Below are 22,540 nucleotides of genomic sequence, written 5' to 3' on the forward strand. Positions count from 1 at the left end.
TCAATTCCTTCAAATATGCCACTATATTCTAGTATTTCATTGTTTTTATTTCGTAGCAGATTCCCCTTCTGAATCATGGTGTATATTCATGGTGTATGTTCCTAGGCTAGTATTTTGCCCAAAATAGGAAAGTTTTAGAGATCATTTTGTATCTGAAAAGTATTCCCTTATTTATAATGTTGATATCTAATATAAGTAATGTGATAATTTCTTTTAATTTTTGTATTTCTGATTTTTTCAGCATTTCTTATTGGTCTTTTGAATGGTATAAAGAATAGGTTTTTAAAAATACATTAACCAACCTCCCTAAGAATTGCATGAGAGTATCTCTTACCACTGTTAAATAAGTAACTCCTGCTCCCTTTGTTTTTTGTTTTTGTTTTTGTTTTTGTTTTTCTGAGGCAGGCTGTTGGTCTGTCACTCAGGCTGGAGTGCAGAGGCATGATAACAACTCACTGCAGCCTTGATCTCCTGGGCTCAAATGATCCTTCCACCTCAGCCTCCACCACGAGCAGCTGGGGTCACAGGCATGGGCTACCATGCTCAGCTGTTTTTTGAGACGGAATCTCGCTCTATTGCCCAGGTTGGAGTGCAGTGGCATGATCTCGGCTCACTGCAACCTCTGCCTCTTGGGTTCAAGTGATTCTTGTGCCTCAGCCTCCCGTGTAACTGGGACTACAAGCATGCACCACCACGCCCAGCTGACTTTTTGCATTTTTAGTAGAGACAGGGTTTCACTATGTTGGCCAGGCTAGTCTTGAACTCCTGACCTCAGGTGAGCCACCCGCCTCAGCCTCCCAAAGTGCTGGGATTACAGGTATGAGCCACTGTGCCCGGCCTTTATTTTTATTTTTAACAGAGGCAGTTTCCCTATGTTGCCCAGGCTGGTTTTGAACTGGGCTCAAGTGATCCACCCGCCTTGGCCTCCCAAAGTGCTGAGATTATAGGCTGAGCCATTGCACCCAACCCTCCTGCTCACTTTAAAGCATGCTGTATAGAGTTGTCCTGGTGAGAAGCCACCTTGATGGCAAGCTTGTAAGCTGTAGAGTCGGTGAGTTTTTACTTAGGACTCACATTTGAAACTGCTTTTTTTTTCTGTTATCTTTTAATATGTAAAATAATAATCAGAAGTTACTCAGGACTCCCTTTTTTTTTTGTTTTTAGACATATGATTTAATTTTTGAACTGAGGATTAGCGCTCACCCTATATTAAGAATTACTTTCAAAAAACGTGCTCGGGTCAACACAAGGCCTCTCTGTACATTATCCTTCGGAAACCATGGTTGCTTTGCTTGCACCTTTATCCCCACTGCCTTGCCAGTCCTTCCCGCCAGCTGAACTGGAAGCCTGGCGACTCCCTAGGTCACAGGGTCTCCCTTGCCATAACCAAGTGGGCTCTGCGCATGGCCGATGGCAGCCCCACCCTGCGCCCCTGCTGTTAGGCACCGAGCAAGGAGGGGCCCCTGGCTGTTCTCCACCTGGGCACTGGTGTGCTCTCGGTGGTCCTGGCCACCTGTCCACCTGAAGCTGCCATCTTGGGTTCTGGCAGGAGCCGTTTGCATGGTGAGGAGTGGAGAGGCAGGAACCCAGTGAGCTGCTCAGGACCCTGAGTTGTGGGACATCATGACTATTTCTTTGCGATGCTTCCCCAGTATGCTTTAAGTCAATTTTGTTTGTCAAATAGCCTGATTTTAGTGATCCTCTCTTGTTAGAACCTGCCCAGTATTCTATTCCACCTTGTTTGTTAACAACATACCAATTTCCCTTGGATTGTCAGTGAAGGTGTCCTGTTCTTTACTGTACAAGGACTAAGCATGTGATTCAAATAAGATTACTGGATATGTTAAAAAGAATAAGACAATGGAAATAAAATAATATTAAAATGTTTTATTAATGGGTGGAGTAAGAGTAATACAAATGTTTTAGACTTGAAGTTACTGTCAGTGTTTTTATCATTATATGACTGTCAAAGAGCTCGTAATAGAATTAAGAGAATGTGTTGGATATTTCCAGCACCACTGTTAGATTTGGTAATTCACAAGGTGAGCTCACAGGACTCAGTGTATTGTATTAGTCATGTTTACGGCTGTGATTTATTACAAGAGGATAGGAAGCATGATCAGTAAAAGGAAAAGATACATTGGGTAAAGTCTGGAGGAAACCAGGTGCAAATTTCTCCCGGTAGAGTTACACAAGACACACATAATTCCCCTAACCAAGAATTGTGACAACATGAAATGTTGCAACCGGGGAAGCTCCTTAAAACTCAACATCCAGGGTTTTTATTGGGAGCTGGTCACATAGGTACTGCATGTCAGGCACATATCAAATTCTAGACTCTGATGATGAAAGCTTAAGCCATATTGTTTTAGACACAACCAGCCACTCTTACCAGTTGGTGGTGGGAACTTTCCCTAAATCCAGGTTCCTGTGCATTCTCAGCCAAGGGCCAACTTTGCAAGCAGCCCTTTCTAAGGAAAGCCATCTCAGGTCTGCTGTTAACTTTTTTCTGCATGGAAGATGAGCTTTTTATTTACTAATTCTTTAGTTGTTTGCATTGATTATTTTATCTCTATTGCTGATTTCTTCGCTAGAGTCTTCTCAAAGCAACTTTTAAGTAATGTATTATTTTAAATTGGTCTGCTTTTATGGCCATATTTTATTTTGTGCGTATGTTACATTGTTTTCATTATCACCATCCTGGTATCTTTCGGGTCTTTAATGACTTCTGAAATTTCCAAAATGGCTTTCAGTTTTTGATTCCTACCAGAATACCTCATACTACGTGGTTCAGGAAACCAAATGGAGATTCTGTTAGTTGCTGAGCATATCTATTACAAATATCTACTGAAGACCTAGAGGAATAACCTCTAGGTCAATGTTTCTCAGTCTTGCTGGGGGTGGGGGGTGCATCAGAGCATCCTGGAGGGCTTGTTAAGACACAAAATGCTGTTTCCCTCCCGGAGAGTTTCTAATTCAGAATGTCTGGAGTGGTGCCTGGGAATTTGCATTTCTAACAAATTCCCAGGTGTTGGCTGGGCGCTGTATGCACTTTGCTGTAATCCCAGCACTTTGGGAGGCTGAGGTGGGAGGTGGGTGGACCACTTCAGCCTGAGAGGTGGAGGCTGCAGTGAGTTAGGATCTGCAGCCTGGGTGACAGAGTGAGTGAGACCCTGTCTCAAAAAAACAAATTTTCAGATGTTGCTGATGCTGTTGGTCCTGGGAGCATACTTTGAGAACCACTTTTCTAGTTTATAATACAATCCACAAACTTATGTAAACAAGAAACATGTAATCTGTAAAATTCCCATGTACAGGAATACCAAATACAGTGTGCCAAAAGTGATAGGACAATTGAAGACTTCATTGTCAACCCTGCTGTGTTGTGCAGCTGCCACTTTTCTCTCAGGATGTGTGTGTTCACAAGGTGTGTTGCTCTTATAGATCAACATAAGAAATACTTATTAGTAAAGTTTATTTCTTATCTGTTTTTAAGATAAGTAAATTAACAGTTCACTATTTTTTGTGTGTGCTCAGTTAATCTTCCTCATATCACCTGGAATTTATCATCTCCCTTCGGTAATCACAGTCTAGTAGATTCTCTCTTCACCATTTTCTTAGGGAAAATGGCTTGGCAAGGGAAATGCTAGACTATTTTAAGGGATTTATTGGCTTTTCTGTCCCACTGGGAATGCTTATAGGAGGGGATGCCATAGAAATGTTTTTCATGATCTCAGTGGGGATCAGAAAATTCCAGCAAAACGGAGGCTAGGTGGGCATGGTTAACACATTTAGGTAGGAGGGCATGTTTGATAATGAAATTCTGAAAATGTTTGCACGTGCATTGAGATCCCTATGTAGATAAGTAACCTAGTAACTTATTTGATTGGTATAGTTTTTTAAAACTCCAGGTCTGATGATAATCTAATATAAACTATTCTGTTGAATGCTTTGAAATTGAGTCTGTTTAGTTCTGATTGCCCATTGAAAGAAGGCAAGACCGAGTATCCTGGAAGGCCTGTTACATACCCCTGTATGTAGCATGGCCCTTCCTACTTGCCTTTGCTAATGATACTTTGTGTGTGTACATTTACTTAAGTAGCTGTGCAGTGGGATAGGGGAATAATACTCAGGTCTTAAAATCTGATATTGGCTCTGACTTAACCATTAATTACTGGTGACTCAAAAGAATACCACTGTGACCTACCAGTAAGAGTAGGTGCATATGGAGAGTCAGGAAATAGCATTTTGATCGAGTTTTGAATTAAATATGTTTCTTTACACTCATCTTGAAATTGTTTCCTATGGTCCTAAGTGAATAGTTGGAATAGATATCCTCAGCAACTAGTAGAATCTCTATTTAGTGTGAGATAGTATGGAAGGAATGGCCAAGAAAAGCCATTTAGTGCCACCATTAAAATCCTGAAAGATGCTGGGAAGGGTCATCGGGAGAAAAATGTAAAACAAAACAAAACCAGTGAAACACACACACACACACACACACACACACATATACACAATATAAGGCATTAAAAATGGTCCCATTTACATTATTTTTAATATCACTGTTTATCTTGTCATAGGCTAGTAACCTATAATATAAAAAGTGGATTGTTTTTATGTGATATATCAGAAGGTTCTTTCCAATTTTAGCAATAGAACTGTAATACAAATTGAGATGGCATAGGCGGCAAGGACGATGTATTATTGCAAGTGATTTCATTCTTCAAAATTACTGTTGCAAGTATCTGACTTTGTATGATAGTGAAACACACACACACACACAAACACACTCCCTATGGTTAACTAGTGTTTAAGTAAATTGTTTAGCTTATAAATTCAGTTTAGTGAAAAAAGAACAGTAGATTAATAGATTAATATACAAAGTTGAAATTTTATTTCTGCAATCTTTTTTGTTTTTGAGACGGAGTTTCACTCTTGTTGCCTATGCTGGAGTGCAGTGGCGCGACCTCCACCTCCCAGGTTCAAGTAATTCTTCTGCCTCAGCCTCCCGAGTAGCTGGGATTACAGGTGTGCACCACCATGCCCGGCTAATTTTGTATTTTTAGTAGAGAGTGGGTTTCACTATGTTGGTCAGGCTGGTCTTGAACTTCTGACCTCAGGTGATCTGCCTTTCTCAGTCTCCCATAGTGCTGGGATTACACTGCACCCAGCCTCTAAAATCTTTTTTAAATTTTAGAGACAGAGTCTCTCTCTGCCACCCAAGCTGGAGTGCAGTGGCACGATCATGGCTTGTTGCACCTTCGGCCTCCTGAGCTCAAGTGATCTTTTCACCTCAGCCCCCTGAATCGTTGGGACCATAGGCGTGTGCCACCGCGCCCAGATAATTTTTTTATTTTTTGTAGAGACATGTCTTCCTTTGTTGCTCAGGGTTTTTCTTGGCAAAAGCATATTGCCAGAACATATCTTTTTTTTTTTTTTTTTTTTTTTTTTGAGATGGTGTTTTGCTCTATCACCCAGGCTTGATTGCAGTGCACAATCTCGGCTCACTGCAATCTCCACCTCCCGGGTTCAAGCGATTCTCCTGCCTCAGCCGCCGGAGTAGCTGGGATTACAGGCACCTACTACCACTCCCAGCTAATTTTTTGTATTTTTAGTAGAGATGAGGTTTCACCATGTTGGCCAGGCTGTTCTCAAACTCCTGACTTCAGGTGATCCCCCCTGCTTCGGCCTCCCAAAGTGCTGGGATTATAGGCATGAGCCACCACGCCTGGCCAACATATCTCTTTTTTAAGAGAAATAACTTGTAATTTCTTTCTTTCCTTTTTAAAAGAGACAGAGTCTTGCTGTGTCTCCCAGACTGGAGTGCGGTGATGTGATCATAGCTCAATACAGCCTTGAACTTCTGGGCTCAAGCAATTCTACTGCCTCAGCCTCACAAGTAGCTAGGACTACAGATGTGCACCACCATGACAATTAGTATTCTTGCTTTATTTTTTCTTTTTATTTGATAAGAAGTTTATAACTTTGAAAAATATGAGTAGAAATGTAAGGGTCTGTTGAAGATGTGAACTATTGTTTTTTAAAAAGTGTAAATATATTTTTAATAAGATTGTAGGGCCAGACCCATCTGGTAAGGGCTTAAAAGCTGATTTTTAAAAATTGATAGCCAGAGGTTATATCTTACTAATGTTTGCTAATGCTAGTAATTAGTGTTAGTTTGCTAATGCTACTAATGTTATAATAATGATCTGATGACCTTGAATAGCTTTTTAAAAAACCTGTGGTTTTTTTTTTTTTTTTGCTTCATATGTTCACATTTCATTATTTCTTACTGGTCAAGATTTTTTTTTCTTTTTTTGAAAGTCTCTCTCTGTCACCTAGGCTGGAGTGCAATGGTGTGATCACAGCTTGCTTCAACCTCTACTCCGCAGGCTCAAGTGATCCTTCTGCCTCAGCCCCCTCACTAGCTACACGTCTGGCTAAGTTTTTGATATTTTGTAGAGATGAGGTTTTGCCATGTTGTCCTGGCTGGTCTTGAACTCCTGGGCTCAAGCAGTCCTCCCACCTTGGCCTTCCAGCGTGTTGGGATTACAGGCGTGAGCCGCTGTGCCCAGCCCAGAATTTTTGTATATTTTGACAGTTTAGCTTAAAAATGTAAACTGGGATTGGTTTAATATTTGTCTAGATGTGATCTAAGTTCTGAATATCCCAGGACATTGTGGGTGCTCATTTAATGTTTGTGGAATTGTAACTGTATTTGATATTATTTCTATTTTGATAATAGGCATCTGATGGGTTTAATTAAAGCTATTTTGGTTATGGGTAGTAGAACCCATTTCAGGTGATGAAAAGCAGAAAAGAGAATCTATTCTAAGGGTACAGAGCATCTCATGGTACCCAAAGAGGGGAAGTCCACTTTGGCTTGAGGAGGCAGTTGGAAAGCTAGCAGGAACTAAGGCTAGCTATTCTCTCAGTCACTCAGAGAACCCACAGTTTCTTATGTGCACTTTTTTCCCCTCTGCATCTGTTTTATTTCTTACTTCCTCTCAGCAGACTGGTTTTCTCTACTTCTCCCTGTGCATGCCAGAAAATGGCTACCATAGGCTGCATCACATCCTTTCTCTACTGGCTAATTGGTTAACCTGGCTTTAACTTCCTAGGAGAGTAAAACTGATCGGCCCAGTTTGGATCAGGTGGCTACCAGTCTAATGAATCACTTGTTGGCAAAGCATATTGCCAGAACATATCTCTTTGTTAAGAGAAATAACTTGTAATTGATACTTGTCATGTTAGCGACTTAGTCTTTGTAAAGCTGTGTGGGCTTCTTTGTCGTAAAAATTTGGTGATCTGTAAGATAGTTTGTCCTTATTTTACTTACTAAAATATGATTTGTTGGGTCTCTCATATGTGCGTAGTCATTGAATGCGTAGGTAGAGCGGTCTGCACACACACATACACAATTAGGCCTGGTGTTGGATTTTCCTACTCTTACTATTGTGCCTATTTTTAGTATGCATTTGATTTAGCACATGATAATCATAATTCAAAGATAAGTCTGCAACAGACTTAACATTTATATATAAAGTGTTTTTAAGGCAGAAGGTATTATTTACCCTCTTTTTAGAAATGGAGAAACTAAGAATCAGGGAGTAAACATCAGTCAACTAATAGGTTGCAGATCGTAGCCATAGCTGAGCTGAGATATTCTTTACACAAATTATGGCCTTATTCTTCTATATCCTTTTACCTCTATATGAGTGTATATCAAACTGGACTTCTCGGAAATTCTCTTTGGCCTAGTTTGCAAGTTCTCTGTGTAGAATAAAAAATTGCATTTGTTTAATTGATTATTTTTATCAAGTAATACACGCAAATGACACTAAATTCAAAAGGTATATACTTTACTATTGTTTTATCTTGAGTTTCTTCCATTTCATTTCATACAGAGACTAAAAAGATTTAATATAAACATTTTCTGGGTCATTTGTACATCTGGATAGCAGTGAACTATTAGGTTGGTGCAAAAGTAATTGTGGTTTTGCAATTACTTTTATTTTTATTTATTTATTTATTATTTTTGAGACAGAGTCTCACTGTCACCCAGGCTGGAGTGCAGTGGTGTAATCTCAGCTCACTGCAACCTCCACCTCCTGGGATCAAGTGATTCTCTCTGCCTCAGCCTCCCAAGTAGCCTCCCAAGCCATCACCATGCCCAGCTAATTTTTTTTTTTGTATTTTAGTAGCTTTTCTGTATTTCACCATGTTGCCCAGAGTGGTCTTGAACTCTTGAGCTCAGGCGATCCACCTGCCTTGGCCTCCCAAAGTGCTGGGATTACAGGTGTGAGCCTCTTTGCCTGGCATGCAATTACTTTTAATGGCAAAGACTGCAATTACTTTTTATGTTTTACAACCAGCGTTCATAGTGAGTAGTATTACTTCGCTTGTTGCAGGTTTAATTTTAAAACAATGGAGATGGAGTTCACAGTTAAGTGCTTTGTTCCTACCTCATGAGGCAACATTGGTCTCTCCAGCAAAGGTTTTGTACTAGTTTACGTAGGGAAAAGTGGTGGGAGAATTAATTCATTACACTGTGCTCAATATTAAAAGCATGCTAGTCCAAAGTAGTCTGTGCCATATTTGTGTTTTGAGTGTGTAGTTGTAGCAGAATATCATCCATCATATTGAATTAATATTCTTACTTGAATTTCATTGATTTTGTTGGTTTGTGGAATTTAGTTTGCAGATTTGGTTTTATACTTGTACAGTTCTGTAAGAATAAATAATTCTTAGCTACTATATGACTACATTTTATCAGGTACAAGTATACATTTTCTACATTTTAACATTTCTGAAATCAGGATATATTTAGCAGTCAATTGATGGTATATCGTAGTTTAATTGGCAGCTTTTTTTCTTTTTTAGTGGTAAGTGTGGTTTACACTTAATGACTTAAATTAGATGAAATATGGTAGCTTTACGTTTGTATGAATTTCAGTAACATAAAAATAAACCATCATCTCTGTAAGGGAGAGAGAATTTACTTTTTTTAAGTTTAAGAACAACTGTGTAGGCTGAGTGCAGTGGCTCAAGCTTGTAATCCTAGCACTTTGGGAGGCCAAGGCGGGCGGATCATCTGAGGTCAGGAGTTCGAGACCAGCCTGGCCAACATGGTGAAACCTCGTCTGTATAAAAATGCACACACACAAAATTAGCCGGGTGGGGTGGTGCACGCCTGTAGTCCCAGCTACTTGGAAGGCTGAGGCAGGAGAATCACTTGAACCTGGGAGGCAGAGGTTGCAGTGAGCCAAGATTACGCCACTGGACTCCAGCCTGTAAATATAACTGCCAAGAACTTGAGATTTCAGAAAACATTTCTCCAGAGTATCTGGAAAATCACCTGGCCTACCGAAACAAAATTGCCACTTGTGGATATTTGCTACCAATGCCCCTATCATTCTTCTCTGTAGTCCTGTACTCATAAGCTTAGCTGCTTAGCTGCTCATACCTATTCTTGAACTGCTTCTGTCACTAATTTCTGCATGATCTAATTGTTAAGTACAAAATCTTCTTTAAAAAGAATGGTAATAATAACAATACAGACATTTATTTATATTGAGTGCTTATTACATGTGATTTTATGTGTAACAGGCCACATTGGTATTGTATGTATTTAATATGTAATTTATATTTAATTATAATATGTAATGTATAATATAAAAGTGAACGTACGTTTTATTAGTATGATAAACTACACTTTACAAATGTGAAGCTATGCTCAGATAAGTTAAATAATTTTTCCCAAGGATGATGTAGCTAGTAAGTTATGAACCTAAAGTTTGATCTCAGATATTGATTCCATAGCTCATGCTTTTTCACCTCTTAATATAAGATGCTTCTGAATATAAGGTATTTTTGAAATATAAATAATATTCAACTTAAGAGGAATCTCATTTAGCAGGGCTTAACTAATGTCTAATCTTTTTGTGTTAACAATTATCTCATGAATTTCTTCTATATGTAGGTGCTATTCTAGGACCAGGGCATTCAAAGGCGAATAAGACACTATTTCTATCTTAAGTAGCTCAGTCTAGAGGACAGACAGGAATCATTAAAATATGGTATAAAATGGTCACTTTTACAAAATGTTGGTATATTTGGGAAAAGGAAAGTCAGTATATAGTGTTACATCAATGAGTATTTAGCATAAGTTACCAAAGGGCTTACTACAGTAGTATTCTGAATCTAGAATGAATTTTGTGACTTAGTGTTTAATACATGTTGTGTGGGTCAGTTTCTTTTGGTCACTAGACAAGTAATTGATAGGTTTTCAAGTGATTAAAGATTGATGTTTCTTGTTGATGACTTCTTTCAAAATCATATTCTTGAGGATATAAAACACGATTAAAAACTTGGTTGGTGGGGATTATTATTATTATTATTACTTTTTGAGACAGAGTCTCGCTCTGTTGCCCAGGTTGGAGTGCAGTGGCGTGATCTCGGCTCACTGCAACCTCCGCCTCCTGGGTTTAAGTGATTCTCGTGACTCAACCCCCGAGTAGCTGGCATTACAGGTGCCTGCCACCACGGCCAGCCAATTTTTTTCATTTTTATTAGAGATAGAGTTTCACTATGTTGGTCAGGCTGGTCTCAAACTCCTTACCTCCGGTGATCTGCCCACCTTGGCCTCCCAAAGTGCTGGGATTACAGGTGTGAGCCACCGTGCCCGGCTGGATTATTATTATTATTTATTTTATTTTATTTTATTTTTTGAAACAGAGTTTCACTTTTGTTGCCCAGGCTGGAGTGCAGTGGTGCAAACTCGGCTCACTGCAATCTCCGCCTCCTGAGTCCAAGTGATACTCCTGCCTCAGCCTCCCAAGTAGCTGGGATTACAGGTGCGTACCACCATGCCTGGCTAATTTTTGTATTTTTAGTAGAGACTGGGTTTCACCATGTTGGCCAGGCTGGACTCGAACTCCTGACTGCAGATGATCCGCCTGTCTCAGCCTCCCAAAGTGTTGTGATTACAGGCGTGAGCCACAGCATCCGACCTATTATTTTTTCAGCTTGGTCATCCAGGCTGGAGTGCAGTGATGTAGTCACTGCAGCCACAACCTCCTGGGCTCAAACAGTTCTCCCACCTCAGTGTCCTTAGTAGCTGGGACCATAAGTGTTCACCACCTCTTCTGGCTTATTTTTCAAAATTATTTGTAGAGATGAAGTCTCGCTATGTTGCCCAGGCTCGTCTCAAACTCCTGGGCTCAAGTGATCCTCCTGCCTTGGTCTCCCAAAGTGCTGGGATTACAGGACTGGCCCAGTAGGGATTTTAAGGATTTTTTTTTTTAAATCAAACTCTTTTAAATGTTCTCCAGATGCTGTCTTTAGTGACTTGTTATATTAAAAAATGTTCTACTTATTGCCTTCTAATCCATGCCAGTAGTTATTACTAACATGCCCAGATACATTAAACCATAACAATGCCAGTTTCTGTTTCTGTTTGTATTCTGAATTTTGAACTGCCTGAATCCTCCACTAGGCTCTTCTAATTTCCAGATGATGAAAGTTTATGTTCTGAGAGTGCTGTTACTCCAAAGAAGATTCATTTGCATTTGAATATGATTGTGACCTCACTAGCAAGATGACAAATAACCTCTTCTCAAGGCAAAGTAGATTGGCTGTGTTACATGAGAAAGCTCCTTTACTTTTTTAATACTTAGAACAGTGCCTCAAATATCATAGGCTTTTAATAATGTCTCTCCCAATTTCTCTCTCACCTGTTTGCCGAGGCAGAAAATTCTAGTTAGAATATTTATTTGGAGTTACTTAAATTTCCAGGAATATGCAGATACTCTTCTGTTAATATTTGTGACTATGCAGATATTCCTCTGGTTTACTAGATGTGGATCTAAAATTTACTTATAAGTAACTTGTGGTTTTGTCTCCTAAAGTAACTTAAATTTTAAGAAGATACACGGTGGGGCCATGTAAAAAACCAAAAATAAACTTTAAAAAATTGTAAGAAGAATATTAAGAAATATAGATAGCATCCAAAGATTTTCGTGTTTTGGGAAGGGGTTGAGTTTTTTTGTTTTGTTTTGTTTTTTGTTTTTTTGAGACGGAGTCTCTCTCTGTCACCCGGGCTGGAGTCCGGTGGCACGATCTCAGCTCACTGCAAGCACCACCTCCTGGGTTGACACCATTCTCCTGCCTCAGCCTCCTGAGTGGCTGGGACTACAGGCGCCTGTCACGACGCCCGGCTAATTTTTTTGTATGTTTAGTAGAGATGGGGTTTCACTGTGTTAGCCAAGATGGTCTCGATCTCCTGACCTTGTGATCTGTCCGCCTCGGCCTCCCAAAATGCTTGGATTACAGGCGTGAGGCACCGCGCCCGGCTGGCGTTGAGTTTTAAAATATGCAGTAACTCTTACAATCCGCAAAAAAACAGACAAACAAACAAAAAACAAAAACAAAAATGAGCAATTCAGAAAGATGTGTAAAGAATATAAATAGATAATTAATAGAAAAATATGCAAATGCCCAATAAATATATATTACTTTACAAAATAATTTATTTTCAAATAATTCCACATTTGCTGTATAAATAGTTCATGTAATCTCCTTCACCAGACTGGCCAATTGTTAACATTCCATGTCATTTGCTCTATATCTAATTTATCTTTTTCTCTGTGTGTGTGTATACACAGAGAGATATATATACACAGATTTGTATGTGTATGTACACATATATATGTATTGTATACATATATGTGTACATGTGTATGTACTCAATATCATTATCTTCAAACTTTTTAAGAGCAAGCTTAAAACACAATGTTCTGTCACCCATTGTACTCCAGTGTGTAATTCCTAATAAATAGAACAGAATAACTTCAACTTCGGTCTGTCTACTTTTTCTCATTTCCAGTTACTCTTGGCAGATATACCACAGAAAGGTTGCTCTTTTGATACTACAGTGCAAAACATCACACAGTTACACCACTAAAAATAATTCAGTAGTATTCAAAGATGATGTGAATATTCTGTTCATCAAACCACCTGTCAGCATCTTTTGATAGCTCTCTGAATCAGCCACCTTTATGATGGTTGCCAAACATTGATTCTCTGTCAGTTCTGTTACAGTTATTAACATATTAGTATAAGGAAAAGCTTTATCTTTTCTACATTTTAAAACATTCATTCATTCATTCTTGTCAATATGGACTCATGGATTTCATTTTTACTGAATACATTGTAATTTGTTACCAACTTTTTAAAGTGAGATATAATTAATTTACTGTGGAATACACAGATCTTAAGTTGATCAGTTTGACATACATATATATCCCTAAGGAGATAATAGCACAAATAATATTTATTTTAATGCTCAAACTTTCCCCCATTTGGCCAGTAAGAGGAAAACCCCTTCAAGATGCTTCCTGTGTCCCTTTGAAATGTCCCCTATCATTAATCACACCATTTCTTTACTTTCTGACACAAGATGTTTCAGATTCTTCTGGTGCTTTTCTCTGTCCAGCCTTGAAATCAACCATTTTTCTAAGGATCCTAATTCCTTATAATGGAGAGAGTTATTTAGAAATCAAGACGTGGGCCGAGGCGGGTGGATCACGAGGTCGGGAGTTCGAGACCAGCCTGACCAACATGGTGAAATCCCGTCTCCACTAATTAGCTGGGCATGGTGGTGAGCTCCTGTAATCCCAGCTACTTGGGAGGCTGGGGCAGGAGAATTGCTTGAACCTGGGAGGCAGAGGTTGCAGTGAGCTGATATCACACCATTGCACTCCAGCCTGGGCGACAGAGCAAGACTCCATCTCAATTAAAAAAAAAAGAAGAAATAAATCAAGATATAGGCTATTGCTGTTTGTTGTTGTTACTGGGCTGTCTGTTGGTTGCTCTTAGTACTTTCTTTTTGGACAGAGCTAGGAAAATATAGGGACACACACACACACCTATAAGTACTTGTTTATTTTTCTGTGTGTGTGTGACTGTGTGTGTATGTATATGTGTGTGTATATATATATATATGTGTGTATATATATATACATTATACAACCATGAATTCAAACCAAATTTCCAATTCCAGTCCAATATTTAGACTTCTTTGTAGTCTGCTCCCTTCCTTCCATTTTAACTTCTTTGGAGTGAAAAACATGGCCCCCACTATATTCAGTGTATTTACTTATTTGATTAGTGTATTTACTTATTTGGTCCGGGTAATGCATCTTCCAGCCTTGCAGCTTATCTCCTCTGTCCCTATTCAGCTGTCACCCATGTCCTCAGCCACAGGACTGTACCTCCATGTGGTTCCCCCAGGCTTCCTCTTCACTGCCTTGTATATTCAGCTTCTGTCCTTGTGCCTCTTCAACCCTTACCCCTTCACAAATCCATGTCCTTAGTGCCACATGAAAAGGGAGAGAAGAAATGGCCCCAGAGAATATTTTGAAGTTATATTGCATAGTTTTCTTTTTTTTTTCTTTTCTTTTTTTTTTTTTGAGACGGAGTCTCACTCTGTCTCCCAGGCTGGAGTGCAGTGACTCGATCTCGGCTCACTGCAAGCTCCGCCTCCCAGGTTCATGCCATTCTCCTGCCTCAGTCTCCCGAGTAGCTGGGCCTACAGGCGCCCACCACCATGCCCGGTTAATTTTTTGTATTTTTAGTAGAGACGGGGTTTCACCATGTTAGCCTACAGGCACCCACCACCACGCCTGGCTAATTTTTTGTATTTTTAGTAGTGACGGGATTTCACCGGGTTAGCCAGGATGGTCTCCATCTCCTGACCTTGTGATCCACCCGCCTCGGCCTCCCAAAGTGCTGGGATTACAGGCGTGAGCCACCGCACCCGGCCATGGTTTTCTTCATTTCCTCGATGTATTCATTTTTTTATATTCCCCCCCACCAAATTGTGCATTTTAAGCTTGGTTTTTAAATGGTACACCGTTTGGTATATAAATGCGAGTATATTTTGTTCATTCATCTTTTGGAATTATCTCCATTATTTAATAGTTCATTGGGATTGTTATATATAAAATAGGCTGTTTTCATAGATTTATTGTCATGTAGTTTGTGTTTAAGTACATTTATTAATGATGGTTTTTTGTTTTGTTTTTTGACAGAGCCTTGCTCTATCAACCCGGCTGGAGTGCCGTGTTGCAATCATGGCTCACTGCAGCCTCCATTTCCTGAGCTCTAGCGATCCTCCCACCTCAGCCTCCTTAGTAGTTGGGACCATACGTGCATGCCACTATGCCTGGCTAATTTTTGTATTTCTGGTAGAGATGGGGTTTCACCCTGTTACCCAGGCTGGTCTTGAACTCCTGAGCTCAAACAATCCACACACCTCGGGCTCCCAAAGTGCTGGGATTGTAGGCGTGAGCCATTGCACCCAGCCTACTGATGGTTTTTATGATCAAATTTAATACTCTTGTTTTCTGATTCTTCTGGCTACATTGGCACTGTAACCAATTTGAATCCCTTACTTTTTAAAATAAACTACCTCAATAAAATGTCATCTAGCATGTTTTGCTTTTTAAAAAACATCTCGAATAATTGAATATTTCCTAGTCAGTGTCCGTGTTAGCCAGCCATTTGAAGATTTGATTTAACTATTGTCTTTCTAAAACTTAATTTATGTATTTGATGTGCTGCAGCCCAGAGACACATTAGAGATTACTGTTGATTCATTTGTACACTTCTGTGCTTCCTTGGCATTTTGGCATCTTGAAGGATTATTATCCACTAATAGCTAATTTTAAAATTGCTTATGCTTTTTAGTGTTCCCATGGAATTCAGTGGTTTTTAGGTGCCAGTTAGGACATTTCGTAGACTGGCTAGGAAAATAATTATTTAAGCAATGCTGGAAAACTGTGAGGTAGCTGTTGCCTTGACAACCAGAAAACTGTTCTGTTTGCTCAACAAAGGGATGGTAATTTAGTAGTTTAATTTCCTTTTTGGCATGGAGGTGCTACATAAAAACATCTTATTTTAGCCTCTGAGATGATCCATACTATTGATCAGAATTAGAGAAGCAGAGCAAAAAGAAAAGGGAAGAGTTTTTTTTTCTGGCTACGTATAGATAGACATGCATATTTATCAGGGTTGGTGTTGGTCAAAAGAATCTTAGTTAACCTGCTGACATAATCCTTTGTATGTCTCTAAATTGGACCAAAGTAAATTAGCCTCAAAATACTGGTGCAATCTTGGTACACTAAGGGGTCGTGATACACTTTTATTATGGAGCATCCCCACAAAGATTTAAGATTCTCTTGCCGCTAGAATTCAACGTGATTACTTCATGTCTGGATTGAATAAGGGAGAAAATATTTTAAAGGAACCCCTCTTCCCCACGTATATACACAATTACCTTGGCATCTGCTCTATTTATGTGGGAATTTTTTTATGACTTAACCCATTTGTATATAGACTTAAACATTAAAAAAAAAAAAATTGCCTCCTAGGTTGTAAAGTGAAAATAATAGCCTTTATTTGGCAATGTGTGCTGGGCCCTCTTCTAAGCATTTTATGTGTGCCGTCTTACTCCTCATCCTTGTGACAGAACTGTTATTGTATGCTGAGGCATTTAGCTAAGTGGCTTAGCCCAGGGTCATCTCACTACTAAGGGATAGATTTGAACCTAGGCATCTAGTTTAGGAACATATACCCTTTTTTTTCTTTTCTTTTCTTTTTTTTTTTGAGACAAGGTCTCAGTATTGCCCAGGCTAGAGTGTGGTGACGCTATCTCTGCTCACTGCAACCTCAGCCTCTCAGGCTGAACTGGTCCTCCCACCTTAGCCTCCCTCATAGCCAGGACTACAAGCAGGTGCCACCATGCTTGGCTAATTTTTGTATTTTTAGTAGAAACAGGGTTTTGCCATGTTGCCCAGTCTGGTTTTGAACTCCTGGGCTCAAGCAGTCCGCCCACTTAGGCCTCCTAAAGTGCTGGGATTACAGGTGTGAGCCACTGTGCTTGGCTTGGGAACCTATACTCTTAATTACTGTATTATACTGACTTTTTTTTTTTTTTTTTTTTTTTTTTTGAAACGGAGTCTCACATTGTCGCCTGGGCTAGAGTGCAATGGCACAATCTTGACTCACTGCAGCCTCGCAACCTCTACCTCCCAGGTTCAAGTGAGTCTCCTGCTTTAGCCTCCCAAGTAGCTGGGATTACAGGCGCCCGCCACCACACCTTGCTATTGTTTTGTATTTTTAATAGAGAGGGGGTTTTCACCATGTTGGGCCAGGCTGGTCTCGAATGCCTGACCTCGTGATCCACCTGCCTCAGCCTCCCAAAGTGCTGGGATTATAGGCATGAGCCGCCGTGCCCAGCCTAAAAATTTTTTTTTTTTTGAGACGAAGTTTCACTCTTGTTGCCCAGGCTGGAGTGCAATGGCATGATCTCGGCTCACTGCAACCTCCGCCTCCTGAGATCAAGTAGTTCTTCTGCCTCAGCCTCCCGTGTAGGTGGGATTACAGGCGCCCACCACCACGCCCGGCTAGTTTTTTATATTTTAAGTAGAGATGGGGTTTCACCATGTTGGCCAGGCTGGTCTCGAACTCCTGACCTTCAGATAATCCACCCGCCTTGGCCTACCAAAGTGCTGGGATTACAGGCATGAGCCACCTTGCCCAGCCAAAATGTGGTTTTGCCCCTCGAATATTAAGAAGAAATAAGGAAGGGAACCAAATCTGAATTTCTGTTGATAAAATGACTTGTCCACATCAAGTGTTTCATAATATTAATTATAACTTCCTAGCTAACTACCTCAGACATCACAATGGAGTGCTTTCTAATATTCACCCTGTTTTTTTGATGTGGCAGCTGAAGCTTAGAGAGGTTCAGTAGCCTACAAAAATTCATCTAGTTGGTGTAAGGAGTAGAGCTTGGATTAGGACCTTGCCTCTCTGCTTTGAAAGCCTGTGCTATTAATCAGTCTGCTCCATTACCTCATGTTAAACTAATGATAGAGTGATACCTTATGCCCAGCTAAAATTACATCCTCAAATCTGACCACCTCAGTTATGGATTTGATTTGGGTTTCTGTGTAAAGTCTCATTCATATTTTGGTTGGCATTTAAAAATAGTTTGACAGTTTCATTCTAGATGATTATATATGTCTCAAAACTTCCCATTCTGACCACCTTTGTAATGCCAATGCTTTGGTATAGGCTTCCTAAACAATTATTTATAAGATTCAAATTATTGTGCTGAATGAGAATTTAGGAACAGAAAAGTAACTTACCTGAGATGATGTATAATAAATAGAGGTGGCAGCAGTAAGATCAAAACACAGATCACTGCTTTTTCTGTGCTCTAACAAATTAACACTGCTCTGATAATGTGTTTCAGTTTTAGCAGCTTTTATTAGACTTTGGTTTCCTTCTGCAAGTCTTTTTTTTTTGAGATGGAGTCTCGCTCTGTCACCTAGGCTGGAGTGCAGTGGCATGATCTTGTCTCACTGTAAGCTCCGCCTCCCAGGTTCACGCCATTCTCCTGCCTCAGCCTCCTGAGTAGCTAAGACTACAGGTGCCCCCCACCATGTCCAGCTATTTTTTTTGTATTTTCTTTCTTTTTTTTTTTTAAGTAGAGACAGGGTTTCACTGTGTTAGCCAGAATGGTGTCGATCTCCTGACCTCGTGATCCGCCCGCCTCAGCCTCCCAAAGTGGTGGGATTACAGGTGTGAGTCCCGCGCCCAGCCCTCCCTCTGCAAGTCTTTCTAAAGGCATTTTCTTTATATGCCTTGTAATTCCTTTTCATGTGTTCTAGCATGAAGGAAAGAAAATATTGCCCTTCAAAAGAATAATTTACCCCACAATAATTTGAAGTAATTAATACCCTTCTCCCGTCAACACAGATTTTTATATTGTTGAAGATGTGGGATTGGCTTAATTTGGGGGCGGAGGGAGTCCCCTTTCTCAAATTCAGCTTTAATAAATTTGCCCAATAAGCAAATCTGCAGTTTGCTGTAGTTGAAATGTTGCTAGTGTCTGTGAATGTTAGTGAAAAGAATACGCAAATGGGTTTCTGAATACTAATAGGCTAAAGATGTTACTATTCTATACCCTATTTTTGTTAAGAATTATCTATTAAAAATTTAAAAGTGTATCAATTCCTTAATTTTTATATGTTCCTCAGTAGGTACAAATATGCAACTTTTAGTTGATTTATTGTTCTCTTCTATGTTTCATAATTTTGGTTTCCTCATCAGTTTTAATTTATTTTTAAGTATGCTGTTTGTCTCTGAAAATAAAATTTTACTGGCTAGTATGGCAGAATGTGTTAATAGAGGAGGGGTTGCAAATTGTGGAAAGTTATGAGCCTGTGGTCATGAAGACTGCCCTGCCATTTGGGTTTTTATAGCAGTAATACCGAGTACCAATTGAACCACAAAGTGAACTGAAATTTCCTTAAATTGTTTTTCTCTCTTTAAAACATTTAAAAAAATATTTAATTGATGAGTAAAGCTTGAACATATTCAGTATGTGCAATATGATGAATTGATATACATTTTATGATTACCACAGTTAAATGAACAAACACATTCATTATCACTTGTGCTGTATATTATATTCCCATCCTTATGATAAATTTTTTTTTTTTTTAAATAATTGAGATAGGATCTTCCTGTGTTGCTTGGGCTGATCTTGAACTGGGGTCAAGCAGTCCTCCTTCGGCCTCCCATATTGCTGGGATTACAGGTGTGAGCCACAATGTGTGGCCATTTTTATGATTTTGGAGCAAAGTGGTGTGAGTCCCTTTTCATTTTATTGCTTAAATAAAGCCACTAGTATGCCTGGAATGTAACCATAATTTTGGCCAGAGAAAATGATATTTTAAGAGACCTAAGACAGGTAGGTAAAGTAGAAATTCATTTATTCACTAGGTACAATAATAATGTAAAGTTATCAAGTTGTAGTTAATAATATAAAAAAATTAGAAAGTATTAGTGCAGAAATGATTATCTTTCTGTGAGGATATATTCCCATTATGGTATAAATGAACTGATGAATAGGCATTTTCCTAAGTTGATTTTAAAAATCGTATAACTGATATGTTTTGAGTTTACTTTTTATGAAAATACATGGAATGTGAAGCAGGTGGCCATTATGGAGGTCTGATATAATTGTGGGCACTCCTGTTATGGCACTAGAATATCGTTTTTTTCCCTTTTTCTTTGGGAAATAGATTACTCTGTATGATAGCTACAACTTTTAGGGGAGAATTTATTTTAAAATCTAAATGAAATTATTCTTTCATTATTTATTACTCGTAACAGCATTTCTCACTTTATATTCTATGGGATTTCTGTAGGATGTTAATAGATGTCAATAGAAAAGAAAGGGTTCTTTGGACAAATAGACTGGGAAATGTTGAGTTAAAATGTAATCATTTTCTCTATTATAGGGTTTCTCAGATCTTTTAGCTTACATTTATGAATCTCCAAAGTTGAGGCAGAGAAGTAATTCATTCAATATACTGAATTTCCCCCAACTCCTGCCTCCTTTCCTTTTGGTGGAACGTCCTGGGCTGTTAGTGCTTTTTATAAAGCACTTTGGAAAAAGCCACTTACATGTTTTTCCTTTGGCTATGGAATTAATATAAGCAGAAGAACTCCTTAGAAATAAAGATGTAGAAATGTACCTGAATGTAAAACGTGAGAGCAGCTATTAAAAACTAAATCACAACTGAGGAAACATAAATATTAGTTAAGGTAGAAGAGTAAATATCCAGCGAATCCCTCCTATTAAAGCATTGAAGATATTTTGGCTTCAAAGTTTTGAGACTTTCCAGATGACTTTCTTCAGATAGTTTTCACTAGTAGTTTAAATATACTAACTTTTCTCCCTTATATGCTATACTACCTTATTTTTTGTTTGCTTTTTTGAGACAGGGTCTCACTCTGTGGCCCAGGCTAGAGTTCAGTGGCACAATCACAGTTCACTCCAGTCTCGACCTCTTGGGCTCAAGCAGTCCTCCCACTTCAGTCTCCCAAGTAGCTAGGAGTACAGGCGCATGGCACCATAGGCAGCCAATTTTTATTTTTTTATTTTGTAGAGTTGAGTTTTCCCTATGTTGCTTGGGGTGGTCTCAAACTCCTGGGCTCAAGTGATCCTCCAGCCTTGGCCTTCCAAAGTTCTGGGATTATAGGCAGGAGCCACCACACCAGGCACTACACTAAACTACCTTAGACTTTTCTAGATAGAGATATAACAGAGCTATTCTGAATTTGGGTGACTGCCAAGATAGAGCCTAAATATTAGAAGATTTCCCCCCCACCCCAGAATTTGAGCTTTAAAGATCTGCCTTCTGGCCAATGGACCCTTTTCTTGTAAGTGGTCATAGAATAAATAAATATTTGAATGAATGAGTGACTAGAGGGGTATACTTGTGAGTGAGCTAATTCATATCATGGACCATATGTATTTAATGGAAATAAGATACCTTTATATTTTATGTGATGTACATTTAAATAGTCTTTATGATAAACATTTTACTTGTTTTTTAATTTATAGTATTTTATAGATTGGTCTTCTTAACATACATTTCATATTTATAACTGTTGTAGCTTAACAAGATTAGGCTCACTATTCTGAGGTCTGATTGTGGGAAAGAATTAGAGAGTTTAAATCTAATTATATTTCTTTGCATTTTTAGGCCCTTGATGAGCCTCCCTATTTGACAGTGGGCACTGATGTGAGTGCTAAATACAGAGGAGCCTTTTGTGAAGCCAAGATCAAGACAGCAAAAAGACTTGTCAAAGTCAAGGTACAGTATTTGTAGATTTTATAAATTATATGTTCAGCATTTGATATTTAAACTTTTATTTGGTGAGTGTATTTAAGAATTATTTTTCTGCAAAATAAGTTTCTAGGAGTGAAGGTTGTAAAAATACCTCAAAACAAAGCATTTGTTGTTATTTTAAAAGTATTATAATTGGAAAGAAATTAGATTATCACAGTTGGTATTTTGAATGCCATTTCACTGTAGACGTCTTATTGTTTGTATAGTGTTTTAGAGCAGGAAAGGCACTTAGAAGTCATCTAGTTTAAATTGCTTCATTTTATTACAAGAAAAATTAGGCTCGGAGAGGGTTAGTGATTTCTCCAAGGCCATTATGCCAAATTCATGGCAGAATTGGAACTACCATAGTTCATCAATTTTAAGGCATCACCCCCTGTATTTCAGCCATAAAATTAGAATGTGACTGTAATTGATGGTGCCTTAGATAACAGTGAAATAAGGTACATCTAGTTGTTGACTCCTTATGCTCTGCCTTTCTTGAAACATATTTCTAAAGTACTTGAGTTTTGTTTTAATATAGAAAAAGGAATGTAATTGCTTCCATTTTAGTAAATTATCAGCATTGAAAAATACCAGACAGACAAGTGAACTTGAATATAGACATTTATTCATTTGTCAGTAATTTATTGAGTGACAAACCTTTTGCAGGGAACTTTTAGGCGGGAAGGAGGATGGGGATATTAGGATGAGATTGACCTGATCTGTCCTCAAGGAATTTATAATCTAGATTAGCAGATACCGTTTAAACCATTGGTTTTTAT

At 38.9% G+C, this 22,540-nt stretch overlaps 1 protein-coding gene across 6 annotated transcripts in view; it reads left to right on the plus strand.

Annotated features, from left to right (window-relative positions):
• ARID4B (AT-rich interaction domain 4B) overlaps positions 1-22,540 on the plus strand; it is a 160,428-nt gene that overhangs the window by 44,560 nt on the left and 93,328 nt on the right. For all 6 annotated transcript variants that reach the window (XM_063670896.1, XM_063670899.1, XM_063670903.1 and 3 more), the window contains exon 3: positions 21,633-21,743. In XM_063670896.1, coding sequence (XP_063526966.1) covers positions 21,633-21,743 — 111 coding nt within the window. The remainder of the gene's footprint in view (positions 1-21,632; positions 21,744-22,540) is intronic.

Source organism: Pongo pygmaeus, chromosome 1 (assembly GCF_028885625.2).
Source record: "Pongo pygmaeus isolate AG05252 chromosome 1, NHGRI_mPonPyg2-v2.0_pri, whole genome shotgun sequence".
NCBI lineage: Eukaryota > Metazoa > Chordata > Mammalia > Primates > Hominidae > Pongo > Pongo pygmaeus.